Source organism: Esox lucius, chromosome 7 (genome assembly GCF_011004845.1).
Source record: "Esox lucius isolate fEsoLuc1 chromosome 7, fEsoLuc1.pri, whole genome shotgun sequence".
In the NCBI taxonomy this organism is placed as follows: Eukaryota; Metazoa; Chordata; class Actinopteri; order Esociformes; family Esocidae; genus Esox; species Esox lucius.
In genome coordinates this window covers 15,189,114-15,205,476 of record NC_047575.1, presented here as the reverse complement: position 1 = coordinate 15,205,476, position 16,363 = coordinate 15,189,114, and the positions used below count along the sequence as shown (strand labels likewise).

General features: G+C 42.3%; 1 protein-coding gene across 1 annotated transcript; it reads right to left on the bottom strand.

The window, feature by feature from the left end:
* Window positions 1-51: 51 nt before the first annotated feature.
* On the bottom strand, window positions 52-6,818 carry LOC105029255 (fibroblast growth factor 18). The gene is made up of 5 exons (XM_010902516.3): window positions 6,396-6,818; window positions 1,765-1,804; window positions 1,495-1,672; window positions 924-1,030; window positions 52-812 (listed from the first exon to the last, which is right to left on the bottom strand). Exons 1-5 carry the CDS (start codon window positions 6,425-6,427, stop codon window positions 525-527), a joined length of 645 nt encoding a protein of 214 aa, XP_010900818.1. The 5' UTR covers window positions 6,428-6,818; the 3' UTR covers window positions 52-524.
* Between the last annotated feature and the right edge of the window lie 9,545 nt (window positions 6,819-16,363).

Sequence of the window (16,363 nt, the reverse complement as noted above, 5' to 3'; positions counted from 1 at the left end):
CGCGAAACGTAAAGATTCACCGTGACTAGTCCTTGGGACACGGTTGTGTACATTCTAGTCCAGTCCTCTTTGGTCGCTTGAGTGTTTGGTACTGAACAGTCGTCTTTGGGATGTTGAATATTTGGTACTGAACGAAATGGTTCAGTTGTCTTTGGTAGGCCAAATGTATTGCTTGTGCTAGCAAACATTTCGTTTTGCTGTCGTCTGCGGCCTAAGTAGAAGTGTTGGCCCTGTCGATTTCTTCAACAAGTACTTAAACAGTCTTTGAGACAACACTGTGTCTGTGAATTGGGGAGGATATGGACAAGGACGACATCTTCCACGGTCATTAATAGCACCAACCACATCACAGGCTAACTGATCGTATATTTATGTTGATTGGCGCTGAGTCTTTAATGTTCATTATGTAGTATGTAAGCATCACACCGTAAGCTCTTCGCCTGGGCTCAGCCCAGCAAACGCCTTTCATTGTTTTTCCTGGGGTGGGGGTTGCCCGTTGTCGTCTGGGTCCGTGGTGTGTGGTACTATGTGGGGGCTATGATGTCTGTAGGTGGGGTCCCCCTGACCCTTCTGTTCCTCTGGTTGACTGTGGTGAAGTGGAAGGGCTGCACGTCCAGTTGTTTCCCCGGAAGCGGGCGCTTCATGAAGTGAACGTCCTGCTGGTTGAGCAGTGTTTGGGGGCCTCTCCTGGGTCGGCCCCTCTTGGTGAAGCCCACGTACCAGCCCGAATAGCGCGCCGACATCAGAGCTGTGTAGTGGTTCTCCAGTACCATCTCAACGAAGACACAGTCAGCACTGCGATGACTAGCCTTCTGGAATAAGCACACGCATACATACGAAGACATCAGTAGAAGATAGAACAAGAATAATTCCAGGTGGTTTGAACGGGAAGTGTAACACGTCAGAATAAGTTGTTTTCTCACCTTTCCCACAAGCTTGCCTCGTCGGTTCATGCACAGGTAGAAGTTGGTCTCTTTACCGCGGATTCTCACCTGACTTCCAAAGGTATCAGCCTCCACAACAAGCTGGGCTTGTAAAGAGACAGAGATACAACAACGCAAATTTTAAGAAGGGGCTTAGCGATTGAGCACAGAGGACAGGGATGGGGGATTTTTTAAAGACAATTAAAACATTGATGTAGCCCAACAACAATGTAGAGGTCAAACCAGATCAATAACATTACTTTTCTCCCTCCAACGAAACAACAAAGCGGGGCCAATGGAAAATCAATGACCTTATTGATGGCCTAACAAACGGCTGCTCCATCTCTTTCCTCTGTCTCTGTGTCGGGATCTGTTCGACACACTGTCATCAGCAGGTATTACATATCAGGGCTTGTTTGTCCTTTTGATATTTTCTGTATGATTCTGAAGGCGTGTGCTTTAGGCAGGATAGCATACAGACGACTTGATCTTGGCTCTCTGTGATTGTGATTTGTGTTCTGGCTATTCATGTGTACGTTTAATGTGTGTTTTAGGGGGTACTATATCTTACCATATTTATCCCCGTCGTCTCCCTTAGCGCTGATCCTCCTCCCCACCACCTGAAGGTGCTTGCCACTTGTTCTGCTGTACAGCTGATAAACCCTGTGGTGTCGATGGCTCGTGGCATCACGAACCCGTGTCTGATTCTCCACATATACACTGAAATTAACGTTGTCCACAGCTAAGACCTGTTCCGGCCCCAAAAAGACAGGCACTTGATTAGAATGACAGATTTAATTCAGAGTGACTTTAGATAATGGGCAGCTATGCCTATGTTTACCTGCAGGGGGCTGCAGACCACTAGTAAAGCCTGGACAGATCTGAGAGAAGGGGAGAATGGATCTGTGTTAATGACCTGAGATGACAAGGTGGGACATTTTTCAGAAGCAGTCATTACCATTCTACTGTCTATGTTTGCCTCCACCACCAATTGCTATCCAGTCTCTATGCCTCAAAATCAAAACCTGGGGGTCATATACATATATATATATATATATATATATATATATATATATATACACACACACACATGCCCCTTCTGTAGGATTCTTTTGTGGTGCAAATTTTTTGTCTCACCACAGGGCATTTCTTACTGTTTGGGCCTTGTGGTGATTGGATAGAACGTCACTACTGTACACACTAAAATGAATACCCACTAGTTATTATCCAAAAATGTATGACGATGATCAACGCAACTGGTTGACTGTCTGCCGGGTCAGAAACATTATTCTTTACAAAATTAGTTTACCAGTGTCTGTTGTCTGTTCCAATGGTTTACCATTGTCTGTTGTCTGTTCCATTGGTTTACCAATTTGTGTTGTCTGTTCCATTGGTTTACCAATTTGTGTTGTCTGTCCCATTGGTTTACCAATTTGTGTTGTCTGTTCCATTGGTTTACCAGTGTCTGTTGTCTGTTCCATTGGTTTACCAGTGTCTGTTGTCTGTTCCATTGGTTTACAATTGTCGGTTGTCTGTTCCATTAGTTTACAATTGTCTGTTATCTGTTCCATTGGTTTACCAGTGTCTGTTGTCTGTTCCATTAGTTTACTATTGTCTGTTGTCTGTTCCATTGGTTTACATTTGTCTGTTGTCTGTTCTATTGGTTCACCAGTGTCTGTTGTCTGTTCCATTGATTCACCAGTCTCTGTTGTCTGTTCCATTGGTTTACAATTGTCTGTTGTCTGTTCCATTGGTTTACCAGTGTCTGTTGTCTGTTCCATTAGTTTACTATTGTTTGTTGTCTGTTCCATTGGTTTACAATTGTCTGTTGTCTGTTCTATTGATTTACAATTGTCTGTTGTCTGTTCTATTGGTTCACCAGTGTCTGTTCCATTAGTTTACCATTGTCTGAGTTGCTACAAATTGGTGATCGGGCAGGTACTCGGTCAAATCCTTTCCATACATCCTCAGTTCCTACTTGTTTCTGGGCAATTTTGCCTCTAGTCTTCTATTCAGCATGTCAAAGGGATGTTCAATTTAATTCAAATCTGATGACTGACTTGGCCAGTCAAGAATTTTCTTGGCCAGTTCTGAAAAACACCTTGGTTGCTATGGCAGGGCAGTTTGGCTCATTGTCCTGCTGCATGAAGCGCCATCCAATGGGTTTTGAGAATTCATCCTGCCGTCACATAATGAATGACAGTTCCAGTGGCAGCCATACATACACAAAACATAACATTTCTCCCCCATATGTTACAGATGAGTTGGTATGTGCAATTATTCCTGCAACACTCACTCTGGTACATCTTCATCTAATCTTTCCTAAATAAAACTTCCAGAACTCTGCAGCTGTTTCAGGGATGTTTTAGCCCAACCCGTTGTTGAGATTAACTAGTGTTTTTGCACCTTGCATTCCAGCCTGTTCAGCTGGTAAAGTTTTCTATGGATGGTAGTTGCTAAAATCCACACCTACCTCCTTGATGACAGCTTTGCACACTCTTTGTGTTCTTTCAACCAGCTTCATGAGTTAGTCTACAGGAATGCATTTCAATTTCAACAGATGTGCCTTAGTAAAAGTACATTTGTGCAATTGCTTTCTTAATGTGTTTGAGCCAATCAGTTGTGTTTGTGACAAGGTAGGGTTTGTATACAGAAGACAGTCCTTATGTTTTTAACGTAGTCCATATTATGGCAAGAACAGTTAAAATAAGCAAAGAGAAACAACAGTCCATCATCACTTTAAGAGATGAAGGTCAGTCAATCTGGACAATTTCAAGTGCAGTTGCAAAAACCATCAACCTCAATTATGAAACTGTCTGTTGTGAAGACTGCCACTGGAAAGGAAGACCCAGAGTTACCTCTGCTGTAGAGAATAAGTCCACTAGAGTTACCAGCCTCAGAAATCGGCAATTAACTGAACCTCAGATTGCAGCCCAAATAAATGCTACACAGAGTTCAACAGACACATCTTAAAATCAACTGTTCAGAGGAGACTGCGTAAATCAGGCCTTTATGGTCACATTTCTGCAATGAAACCACTACTGAAGGAAACCAATATGAGGAAGAGACTTGCTTAGGCCAAGACACACAAGAAATGGACATCAGTCCAGTGGAAATCTCTCCTTTGGTCTGATGAGTCCATATTTGAGATTTTTGATTTTCTTGAGGTGCAGAGTGGGCAAATGGACAATCTTTGCATGTGTGGTTCACATCGATGATTGTGTATACAATACTGCTAATAATAGCATTAACACTATAATATTATAATAGCAATACCTATGACAATGAGCAAGGTACGCAGTACCAATCTCCCTGCATAAGGAAACAGAACCAAACAGGTGGAGGCTGGCGTGTTTGGCGGGTTTAGCAACTGTATGCTAAGACGACCAGCAGAGCAGCAGACAGAGTACCCTGACTGCCTTGAATAGACCCCCATAGATTACGACATCTTGACACTGTGGTAGGAGTGATACCGACGTCAGGTGATACATCGCTGAGCCAGTGCCGACTCTGGTTCCCTGGCTGAACTTGCTGTTTTCCTAAGCAGCCAACAAGTGCTCAACATATGTGGGAACTCCTTCAAGACTGTTGGAAAAGCATTCCAGGTGACTACCTCATGAAGCCGGTTGAGAGAATGCCAAGAGTGTGCAATGCTGTCATCAAGGCAAAGGCTGGCTACTTTGATAATTCTAAAATATAAATTTATTTTTATTTGTTTAACACTGTTTTGGTTACTATGTGATTCTATAGGTGTTATTTCATAGTTTTGATATCTTCACTTCTATTCTACAATGTTGAAAATAGAAATATTAAAGAAATGAATTAATAGGTGTGTCTGAACTTTCAACTGGTACTGCATATACTTTAGTGTTCAGTGTAGTGTTTTTGCTGATTTATTAAATTAATATTTGCTGTAATATTTTAATGTAAAATGCTGTAGTATAATATGATTGAACCACTCACTTCATAATTTGGTATTTATTGCAATACAGCCTAGTATTCACAATAGTATTGATTGTAGTATACCTTAGTACTGAATCTAGTGTTTTTGCAGACATTACTGTTGTATTTACTGTAGTGTTCTTGATTTATAATCTTTGACAAATATAGTGGAGAAATTGTCCGTAACCTATGTTATTTTTTATGACCTTTAGAGTACACAATATATGCTGTATATTTTTTTTTATTATGAAAAGAATACTTACTTGAATAAATGAATACTAAAATATGCCACCAAGTGAGATATCAGGAAAGGAAATGTGGGTATACAATCAAATGGGAGTAATAATGGTGTGTAGTACAATATTCTTAAGTATACTACAAAATTACATTATACTACACAACCAAAGGACAGAACTAAGTGAAATACACTGTTGGGCAGTGTACTACAAAAGTATTCATTAAGTACTATACATGATAAAATAATACTACATAGTGCAGAACAGTATACAACAGTTCACAACAGAGCACCATATCATTCTGTAGTAAAGTGTAGTACTGCTTTAAATGTGTGGAGAAAACCGAAAGTGTTAGCATAATACCAGTAGAACGCGTTGTTTCGTCTCTACCCTGTACCCCCTGGCTGTGTGCTCATTAGGGGACTCCCATACCACCCCCTGTGCCGTCCAGATGTAGGGATGCCGGGAACGCAGCCTACAGCTGGCCAAAAGCATACACAGATGTTTGCTGCTCCACTTCTACACTCTCTTCTTTAGTTTTACCTCTGTGTTACCTCAGATGAGACCAAGACCTGATCACTGTTGTCTCAGAGGTGGGGGATACAGGCTGATCCTTGGTGTGGACAGGGACACTTTAGAGTGGAAAACAGGGTCATTTATTCATGGTAAATTGAAAATGTGTTTACGATTCCGATAAAATTGCCTCAGGCATGGTTAAAGTCAATGGATGCCCCACTTTGGGAAAGACCGAATAGCTGATTATCCACTTACCACATCACATGATCCTGTCAAACACTGACACCACCCTACCAAAGGCACTAAGACACAGTCTTCTAATTAATTCATAACTCGTTAGCAGACCTTCTGTCAGAGACAGATTACTGATATTTCAGTCAATGGAGAATTATATAGTTGTCTGGGTTATGGGGCATGGTTGAATGACCAGAGGAACAATGCTGCCATGACAGCTACAATAGAATACTGTATTCCCATGTGGAACAGCCCTAGAGGAATTTTACAGATAAAAAGCACAAGATTCCACCCCTGAAATGTATTGAAAAACAGATGCGTGCACTATGCAATGTATTACCCACATTTAGCTGTCTAGTTTTTCTTGATTAAAAAGGCTAAAGGAGAACATGTTCACCACACCAAATGATACACGTGAAACACCATACACACCTGCTTCAAAGACATGCATGAAGAAGACAAACATGCGCGCACACATACACGCACAGACACGTAACACTGCCTCCATTCGTTTTGCGCAAGAGTTACGGCACATTTAACTTACAACACGACCAGCGTAGAGAGGAGGGAACTCATTTCTCGTCCTGCGCAGCTATCCTGGCCAGGGAAAATCAGGCACCGTCACCGAGGATCTCTCCACTGGTACTGTCTGTAATCCGCCCGTTGGAGAAGGGACTGGGGGACTGCAACAATTCCTGCGGGCATCAGCAGAGCACGCCGGCAACATCGGTTAGGATGCTGGCGGAGGGGAATGGGTTTGCTCCGCAAAAATGGTATCATGTAGCCAAAACGTGAGCGAATGCGCGATGGGTATGTCCCGCTTGTCCAACACCTCAATTCACCAAAATCATGACAGGTGTTTGGCAAAATATGACTGTTCGCAGTTTTTTTTTTTTTTACTTGGTATGTTTCTACAGCTTGGCCTAAAATGTTTCTATTAGAACATTTTAAAATTGCTTTCATTTAATCGCAAAACTTGTCAGTTACTGCCATTTTCCATTAGTTCCCGTTTTCTTCTTTTCATCCCTCTGTATACCACCTTTTTTGTCCGAAAGTCATAATTTATCATGAACAATAGTTAAGAGAAACATCCATTCTCAGTGACACCGAACGTCAATTAAGGGAGTAAGCGGGGCACGAATAGACTAGTCGCGGGAAGGGGTAGGCGGCACGGGGCTGGTGTAATCCCAGTGATGATATACATAGGTGGGTCCCGCGGGAGACGAGACTTCTTGGCAGGACCTAGGTAAAGGCGGAGTAAAGGGAGGGGGGTCCAAAAGTCTCAGTCATAACAATACCTATTAGATCAAGAACTCCACATTTAACGGCAATGCGACACTCAAGAACCAGACACCGGAAAATTGTCTATTAGACACTCTGCTGAGGCTGGGGGATAAAGTGATTCAGACATCACGCTGTGAGCTGGACGTCTTTTTCCCGCGCTCAGGGCACTGTACTGTCAAGGTTTGTCAGCATAGACCAACCCAGTTCAGACACTTCTACTTTAGCTAAAATGAGGGGCCTGCTGCTGGGTGCTCTTCCTCTGCAGTCTGGACTCTTTTAATGTTGTGTTAGTAGCCTACCTGTCCTGAGAAACCTCCTATAGTCTTTTCTAAAGACCTCTGTGTCGACTGGCTGGTGAGTAGCTTAATAGCATTACATGTTCACTTCCTTTGATTCTCACAGTTAGCATTAACAAGGTACAAAAACCGAGTTTAAGAGTCAGTAGAAAACAAAAATAAACACACTGGCTACACCGAAAAACCGATCTTGGACAGATAGTTATTATAGTTTTTAGTTCCATTTAGATTATGAAATTATTTTTGGTTATGAAATACATAATGGAAAGGGAATGAGAGAGTTAAGGGGGAGGGTGTGCATAAGGTATGTAAGCAAAGAGTGGTATCCAAAATGAACATTTCTCAGGGATTTAACAACACCGCCAGATCCTCACTCCCCTCAACCACAGAACCGCAGACATACGGTCAGCCAACCATACTAACCCCTACTACCCCCCTTCCTCGTTCTATCCCTTCTGTTTATCTCTCTCTCTGCCATCCTCTCTCTCTCTCTCTCTGTCTCTTCCTTCCCTTCTCTTTCCCTCTTCCTTTCTCCTCCTTCCTCAATCTCTAACCCTTTCTCCCTCCAACTCTTTGTTTCTCCCTCACAGACACAGAAAGACAAATACCCACTTGTTTTCCCCCTGCATTTTAACGATGATGAACTAGCTAGGCAGAGGTCATATCAGGGTCAGTGGAGTTTATGTTATACATGCTATTATTTTCAGGATGTGTCATGCACTGGCAGATCTGGAATGCTCAAAGTGGCTCCATTAGTGGAATTACATTGACTAAAATATGTAACATAGGTCTGGGCCTACTGTGTCCTGTCTTTAGGTGTCAGTCCAACATATCTTTGGGATACCCAGTGCTGTGGTTTCATTTGATCTGAAGCTTTAGAGTATTGGGTCCATGGGAATAGCCATCTGGCTCGGCTGCAGGGCATGTAGACTGCTTTAGGGTATGAAGGTCTCTCAAATTCAAGTTTTCATCCATTACCAATGTCAACTGTATTCACTTTCAACTTTATTTATTTAAACAGGGAGCTACGCCGAGACCAAGGTATATTTTACATATGACCCCTTTTAACAAGATTTATGAATAAAAAAAACCACAAAGAATACATTGAAAGATCATTAAAACATAGTCATAAATAAGATGAATAATTATAAACAACGAGGTCCCTCTGCATAGAGGCACCAACACAACTACAGTAATTTGAAAACATGTTGCCAATAATACTAAAACCTTATTTGCCCAGCTCAGTAGAGACTGAAAGAACCTTTATTGTTAAACATTCTTGAGACCTGTATGGTAAGTTGTATATCTAAGCTTGCTTAATGATGTTAGTTGCAGTAAAAGTTTCTGTAAGTAGGGTTTGTAATTAAACATAGTTACTTTGGTAATGCTTGGAAATCAGACTTGAAATAAGAGATGCCTTAGTGTACAGTTGGCACAGCAGAGTATACTGTATCATCTATATAAAAGGAATACCAAAATGTATAAAAATATCATAATGTGATAATTGAATAAATACACCAATCAGCCATAACATTATGACCACTGACAGGTAAAGTGAAAAACACTGTTAATCTTGTTATCATGGCACCTGTCTGTGGGTGGGACATATTAGGCAGCAAGTGAACATTTTGTCCTCAAAGTTGATAAAAAAATGGGCAAGCGTAAGGATCTGAGTAACTTTGACAAGGGCCAAATTGTGATGGCTAGACAACTGGGTCAGAGCATCTCCACAACTGCAGCCCTTGTGGGGTGTTCCAGGTCTGCAGTGGTCAGTACCTATCAAAAGGGGTCCAAGGAAGGAAAAACTGTGAACCGGCGACAGGTTTATGAGCAGCCAAGACTCCCTGATGCACGTAGGGAGCAAAGGCTGGCCCGTGTGGTCCGATCCAACAGACAAGCTACTGTAGCACAAGTTGCTGAAAAAGTTAATGGCGGTACTGATAGAAAGGTGTCAGAACACACAGTGCATCGCAGTTGGTTGCATATGGGGCTGCGTAGCCGCAGACCAGTCAGGGTGCCCATGCTGACCCCTGTCCACTGCTGAAAGCGCCTACAATGGGCACGTGAGCATCAGAACTGGACCACGGCACAATGGAAGAAGGTGACCTGGTCTGATGAATCACGTTTCCTTTTACATCACGTGGATGTCCGATGGTCATATTTTTATGGCTGATTGTTGTGGAGTGGGTATAGAATGTCACCACCCCCTTTCAAAATATTCACATTTTCTTGTCTTACAGCCTGAAATGAAAATACATAAAATCTGACTTTTCTTGCTTTATTTACACACAGCAACCCACATATTCAAGTGAAAAAAAAAAGAAATACAATTAAAGCAGTAAAATACCCTATTTGGAAAAGTGAAAACCCCCTTAGAACTGCAAAATGCTAACTTACTTAGGCATAACCAACCACCTTTTAGATCACAAATCAAGCTAATTGGCGTCCCTCTGTGATCAGTTGAATTTATAGTCCACAATAAAAGCAGTTGGTGATAGAGGACTCAACTGCAATTTAAAGCAAAGAATCCACTATGGGCAGAAAGGTACTTCAGAAAGATCGACTAGATAAAGTCAGGGGATGGATATAAAAACATGTCAAAGGCTTTGTATATCCCTTGGCGCAAAGTTAACACCATTAGTAAGAAGTGGAAGGCTGATGGGACCACCCAGACCTTGCATACATCAGACCGTCCCTCCAAACTGGATGACTAGGCAAGGAAGAGACTGATCAGAGAGGCTACCAAGAAGCCTATGGCAACCTTGATGGACCTTCCACAATATCACAAGCGCTCCTGAAATCTGGCCTCTATGGGAGGGTGGCATGACAAAAAATATTCCTCAAAAATGTAACATCAAGTCTTGTTATAGCTTTGCCAAAAAGCACATTTTAGATTCCCAGGCCAAGTGGCAAAAAGTGCTATAGTCACATGAGACCCTTTTGGCCCGAATGCAAAACGACATGTAAGCCAAAAACCCAATACATCTTTCCACCCAAAGAACACCATACCTACAGTAAAACACGCCGGTGGCAGCATCCTGTTGTGGAGGTGTTTCCCTTCTGCAGGGACAGGAGCACCAGGATAGAAGGGAAAGTGGATAGTGCAAAATACCAATAGATTCCTGAGGAGAACCTGCAGCCATATGCCAGGAAGTTGAAAATGGGGAGATGGTTCACATTTCAGCAGTACAAAGCACAAAAGCAACCTTACAGTGGCTAAAGAACAAGAAGGTGAATGCCCTGAATTTGATTTAGACTGTTCATGGTTGCCATGGATAGAAGAACACCTAGGTCAGTACGCCCTGTTCTTGTGATTGGCCACAACCGAGGCGCCAGGCCTCAAAACCTATCTTATCTATGACCCAGATACAGATGGCTCCAAGGTGAAGTTGCCTGTGTCTCCTCTGTGTCTTCCTGTTTGGGCAGGACAGAGACCAGGGATAGCTCAGATCAGCAGGTCAGTTAACTCTGACCTAGAACTATGGTTGCCATGACAGATTTTTATCTTGTTTTCCTATTAGTATGATGATTTGTTTTTGTATGTATCTTATAGCATAAGAGATAATATTTTGGGGGGCTGAAGAGGTGTATAAGAGGTGAAACAATAATGTATGATCAGAACAATTGTTATGACACTACTCTGTTGGTGTCTGTACTTATTATCTGTTTTGTAAGAACGATTGTTCCCGTGGATCCACCAAGTTTTAACTCAGTGGGGGTTCCACCAAGTATTAAGTCGGGGGTGTTCACTTATTCAAAAAGGGTAGTCGTCTATTTTAATTAATTGTCTGAGGCTTTTAGATTTTTTGGGTTACTCTGTGTAAATAAAGCTGATAAAAGTCTGATTTAACATGTTTTCATTTCAGCCTTTAAGGCAACAAGTGAGCATGTTGAAAGTTGTTGATTTTCTATACACACTGCATACATTGGGATTTTTTTAAACCTGAAATGTAACTCTTGGATACAACATTATGGACTTCAAGAAATTCAGTGTTTAATCCTTGAGAGGGCTGCTTGCTCAGCAAAAGAGAAAGATCAACTGAATCAAAGGCATTTGTTAACAAGGCAGCACAATTCAGTTTGGATTAGTGGATTTGGCAAAATCTTTCACAATCTTTCACACCATCAGTTTCTTGGACCAACTGAATGATTTGGTTGTTTTTACAACTATGAAGCCTGGTCAGAGGTTTTCAGATCCAGATCTCTTGTAAAGGAGACACTAACTTCCGTGGGTGTGGCATAGCATAGGGTGTGGCAAGGGGCTTAGCCATCCAGTCAGTATAGGCCTAGAAGTCAAATAACATTAATAATGTTTAGATGTTTGGCCTTGGGCCTTTGTTTGGCTCTTAGTTTGGATGCAAGAGAGATGATTCATGTGGATCAGATGTTCATCTGATGCTAAACCCCCAGATGAAACACATAGTTGTATGATTAACAGGGCTTGGTGGCATTGAGCCTCTGTTCAGAAATCAAGCTAATGCCTCTGGTGCTTCATAAAATACTTCCCAGTACCCAAAAACTCAAGGACACCAACATAGGTTTAGCTCATTTGTAATTTGAGTAGGTTTTTCTATTAGGTGAACTATTAAACTTAATTCCATGTATTAACCTGCAGTATTTGCCGAAAACATTAGTAAGCCTTGGCTTAATAGTTTCAGTAAGTTTCAGTTTCAAATGTATAAATCGAGGAATCTAAACAAGAAACAGAATCGCATGGACCTCCATAACCACTAGCCATAATGTGACAGTGAACGAAGTGCAGCAGTATAAAAGCTTTGAGAGACTCAGAGCCTTAACAGGTTCCATATGAGGCTGCTAGGCCTGGCTGGGCCTGAGTCAGGCAGACCTGATTCACAGTACTGGACCTGGCACCATCAACACACTTTCTGTCTCCTCTCATTTGGATTGTCATGCTTTACCTGACACCTGTGCTGTGATTGGATAACCTTTTGTCCCGACGAAGAAACGATACTTTTCTCCCTTGTCTCGCTCTCTCTCTCTCTCTATGTCTGTCTTTGTGTCTGTTCAGTAGAAGTCCCACACCCCAGACACTGTTATTTTTGAAATGTTGAAATATGGAATAAGAAAAAAAAACAATGGAAAACTGGACCCATTTTAAACAAGCTTAATATCCACGGTGCAGCAAAAGATGAATGCTGTTTGTTCTGTTACAGTGTGAGCCATTGTTCTCCACTGTGTTATCTCAGACTGCTGTCCTGCATATATGCCAGATGGAGCATATCTATCATATTGTAGAGCTTTATGTTTTACATGTGTCTGTTGGGGTCTTGTAAGATGTCCTTCTCATCTCAGTACATATGTTCAATATCAATATAGTGTGTCCGCATACTCAGTAGTTCACTGTGCCAGAAAACGCTTCAGGTTATTGTTGGGATACATGGACGGTTCTCCCTCTCCTCACTTTCACTTCTCCGTCTTTCTCTCTGTCTCAGACACACGCACAAACAGTCTGTCTTGGCTCGTCCTCTGTCTTTCCAGACTTTGAAGGGAGTTCAGACGTCTAATATAAGACAGGTCCCCACCACAACAAAAGATGTAACTTTGAGTTAGGATAAACAGTATCTCTCTCTCCCACCCTTGCTGTCGGTCCCCCACTCCCATTTTCCCTTCTTGGTGTTATTTCGCTCTTGGCTGGAGGAGAAGTATGTGCACTTGTTATGCGTTTTCCATGGTAGCCTTTCCTCTGGAATAGATTAGTAGTAGAGAGTGAAAGGGTTAGCTGAACCAGTGTGAGAGCGAGATCATGAGGTAGAAGGAGACCGGGGAGACATTGGGCTGAAAGAGACTTCATCGTCCTGTTTCATCTGGTGTGTTACACGTCTCTTAATGTTCTGCCTAGTTTCAGACAATCTGTGTTTGTTCTTGGATACATACAGTGTATTGATTGGCTTGCCAATATTTGAACGTACCTGTCCCCCAGAGCCCTGTCTAACTCTGTCATTATAATGGGTTGAATCATTATAATGCATAGTCATGCACACACACACACACACACACACACATACACGTACACACCCTCTGGAGTGTAGGGGTGAAAAGTCGAGCAGCAGCAGATGAATGATAATAAGTTGTTATTGGGGATTTTATGAAAGCCACTGGTAGGAGACGTTATGACATCAAGGCTAGAAATTGTTTGTTTGCCTCTGCATTACCATGACAAGAGGAATAAGCTGGACTGATCTAAAACAGCCTGTGGGACAGGACCTCAACCCATTGTACTGGAAAGATTTTACTTGCTATTTGTTATTATTTGTCGGAGTAACTTCAAAGGAAAAAGACAAGATGCATTTCATGAATTGCTAATAAATAATATAGTATTTTGTAGTGTCTTTGAGCTTCATAGAAAATGTGTTTAACATTCAGACAGGAACGTCTATCCAACTTCCTTGACACTGTTAGGTCTTGGCAGAGAGACCACTCTGTCCGTCATGTCATATTAGAACCAAAACATGACTGGCTAAGTGGAGGAAGTAGTGCTATGCTATGGAGCAGTGTAGTTATACTTTGGGACACTGAAGCTATGCTCTGGAACAGTGAGAATTTGCTGTGGGACAGTGAGACTATGTTCTGGAACAGTGGAACTATGCTGTGGGACAGTGGAACTATGCTGTGGGACAGTGGAACTATTCTCTGGAACAGTGAGACTATGCTGTGGGACAGTGGAACTATGTTCTGGAACAGTGGAGCTATGCTGTGGTACAGTGGAGCTATGCTGTGGGACAGTGGAACTATGCTCTAGAACATTGGAGCTATGCTGCAGGACAGTGGAGCTCAGATCTAGAACAGTGGAACTATGTTCTGGGTCAGTGGAACTATGTTGTGGGACAGTGGAGCTATGCTGTGGGACAGTGGATCTATGCTCTAGAACAGTGGAGCAATGCTGCCGGACAGTGGGGCTATGCTCTAGAACAGTGGAGCTATGCTCTAGAACAGTGGAACTATACTGTGGGACAGTGAAACTATGCTGTGGGTCAGTGGAACTATGCTGTGGGTCAGTGGAACTATGATGTGGGACAGTGGAACTATGCTATAGGACAGTGGAATTATGCTGTGGGACAGTGGTGCTATGCTCTAGAACAGGGGAGCCAAAAGTAGCCACCTTTTGCAGACAACACACATGAGGTATTCTTTCTACAATGAAAATCAAATATTGTGTAGAAAATTATTTCCAACGCTGTTGCAGAAGTTCCAACAAATGTGTTGCAATTGTAGGTTGATTTGCTTTCACCCTACTGGCCAGTTCATCCTAAACCAGCTTGATGGGGTCTGGAGACTTTGCTGGCCATTCCATGATTTGAAGCCTTCCATCTTGTTGATTTCTTATAAGGTACTTGTAGTTCTGACATAGCCTGGAGGTATGTTTTGGGTCATTATCTTGCTGTGGGATGAAGCCCTGAACAACTAGGTGTTTTGCATGGCATCATGCAACCAGCATTTCAGATGCTGCTGCGAAATGCTGAGGTAGCCGTTGTGGTTCAGGGTGCCACTCACTCTGTGTAAGTCGCTGACTCTAGATTGAACAAAAGAGCCCCAGACCACCATGCTTCCCCCTCCATGTTTGACAGTTGCAGTCACACACTGAGGAACCATCCTTTTGCCTACTTGATGGTGTACAAAAACCTTGCCTGATGAACTAAAGGACCGATTCATTTTGATTAATCGCTTCTTCCTGTCTCCAGTAGTCCACTGGTTGTGCTTCATGGCCCAGGCAAGCCTATTTCTTCTTATTTTGCCATCTTAGCAATGGCTTTCTTCCTGCCACTTGAACTGTGAAAACTTCAGCTCTAAGTCTTCTCTGTACGCCCAGGTGAAACTGAGATTTGCTTCGACTCCTGCACATGAACACATCCCCGGACTGTCATGTTCCCAACTCTCTCTTTGCCATGTGTATATCGTTCACCCAATTACCCAGAGTCTTTGTCCTGTATTGTTTGGTGTTACATTTGTGCTGTTTATGAGAGTAGTTGTGTGTTTGTCTGGAGGTTTTGTCTATGGCAGACATTTGTTGATTTTGAGCCTGTTTGGCCGTCTTTGTAAATGACCTTCAGTACACTTTCCCACACTGTATTCAAAGGACTCCTGGTGTGAATTAAAGCACTGATTTCAACACTACCTCCACTTCTGGTTCCTGCCTACCCACACCATGACAGTTGTTGGTGCCCTCAACCTTTTTTTAACCTCTGTCAGTTTATCCGCTTATCTTTGTACCATTTAAGGTAATTCACTGGACTTGAACTGCTTACATTTCAATACAAATTTGAAAAAGGAGTGTTCTAAAACTTTTGACCTATAGTGTATATTACACATATATTGCACGTACAATGCACATGCAGTACATATAGAAAGACTGGTGGTCTAGGCTGAAAATACGTATATCAAAAGAATTGAGACTGCACCTGGTTGCTGAGAATAGTCTGACACACAAAGATACTGTGTCATACATGATTTAATCAGAAGACATCAGAGTGACACACATATATACTGTACCATACAAGGATAAATGAGAAAACATCAGTGACACAGAGATACTGTTTCATACATGGTTTAATGAGACGATACCAGAGTTACCCACAGAGATACTCTATCACACATGGTTGAATCAGAAGATGGAGTGTACAGTCAATACAAAGGACACGTCTGAGAGGTTTTGTGTGTAATAGTGAATCTCTACGATAAAGATTGAATGAAGGTTAAACGTCATCATGGTTGTTTAAGTGATGAGGCGATGAGGGGGGGCGTGGCCGTTATACCATGGCTAAGAGCTCATGTTTTTGTGTCTTTCTCTGCATTTTCTGTAAGCAAGGTTTCAAGTGTAGTCTGTGTTTTTCCAGTGACGTGCAGGACTTTGAGGAACACACACATTCAGTGTGGCAGCGTCACGTTTGATCTTGCCGGTCCCCGCCCACCCCTC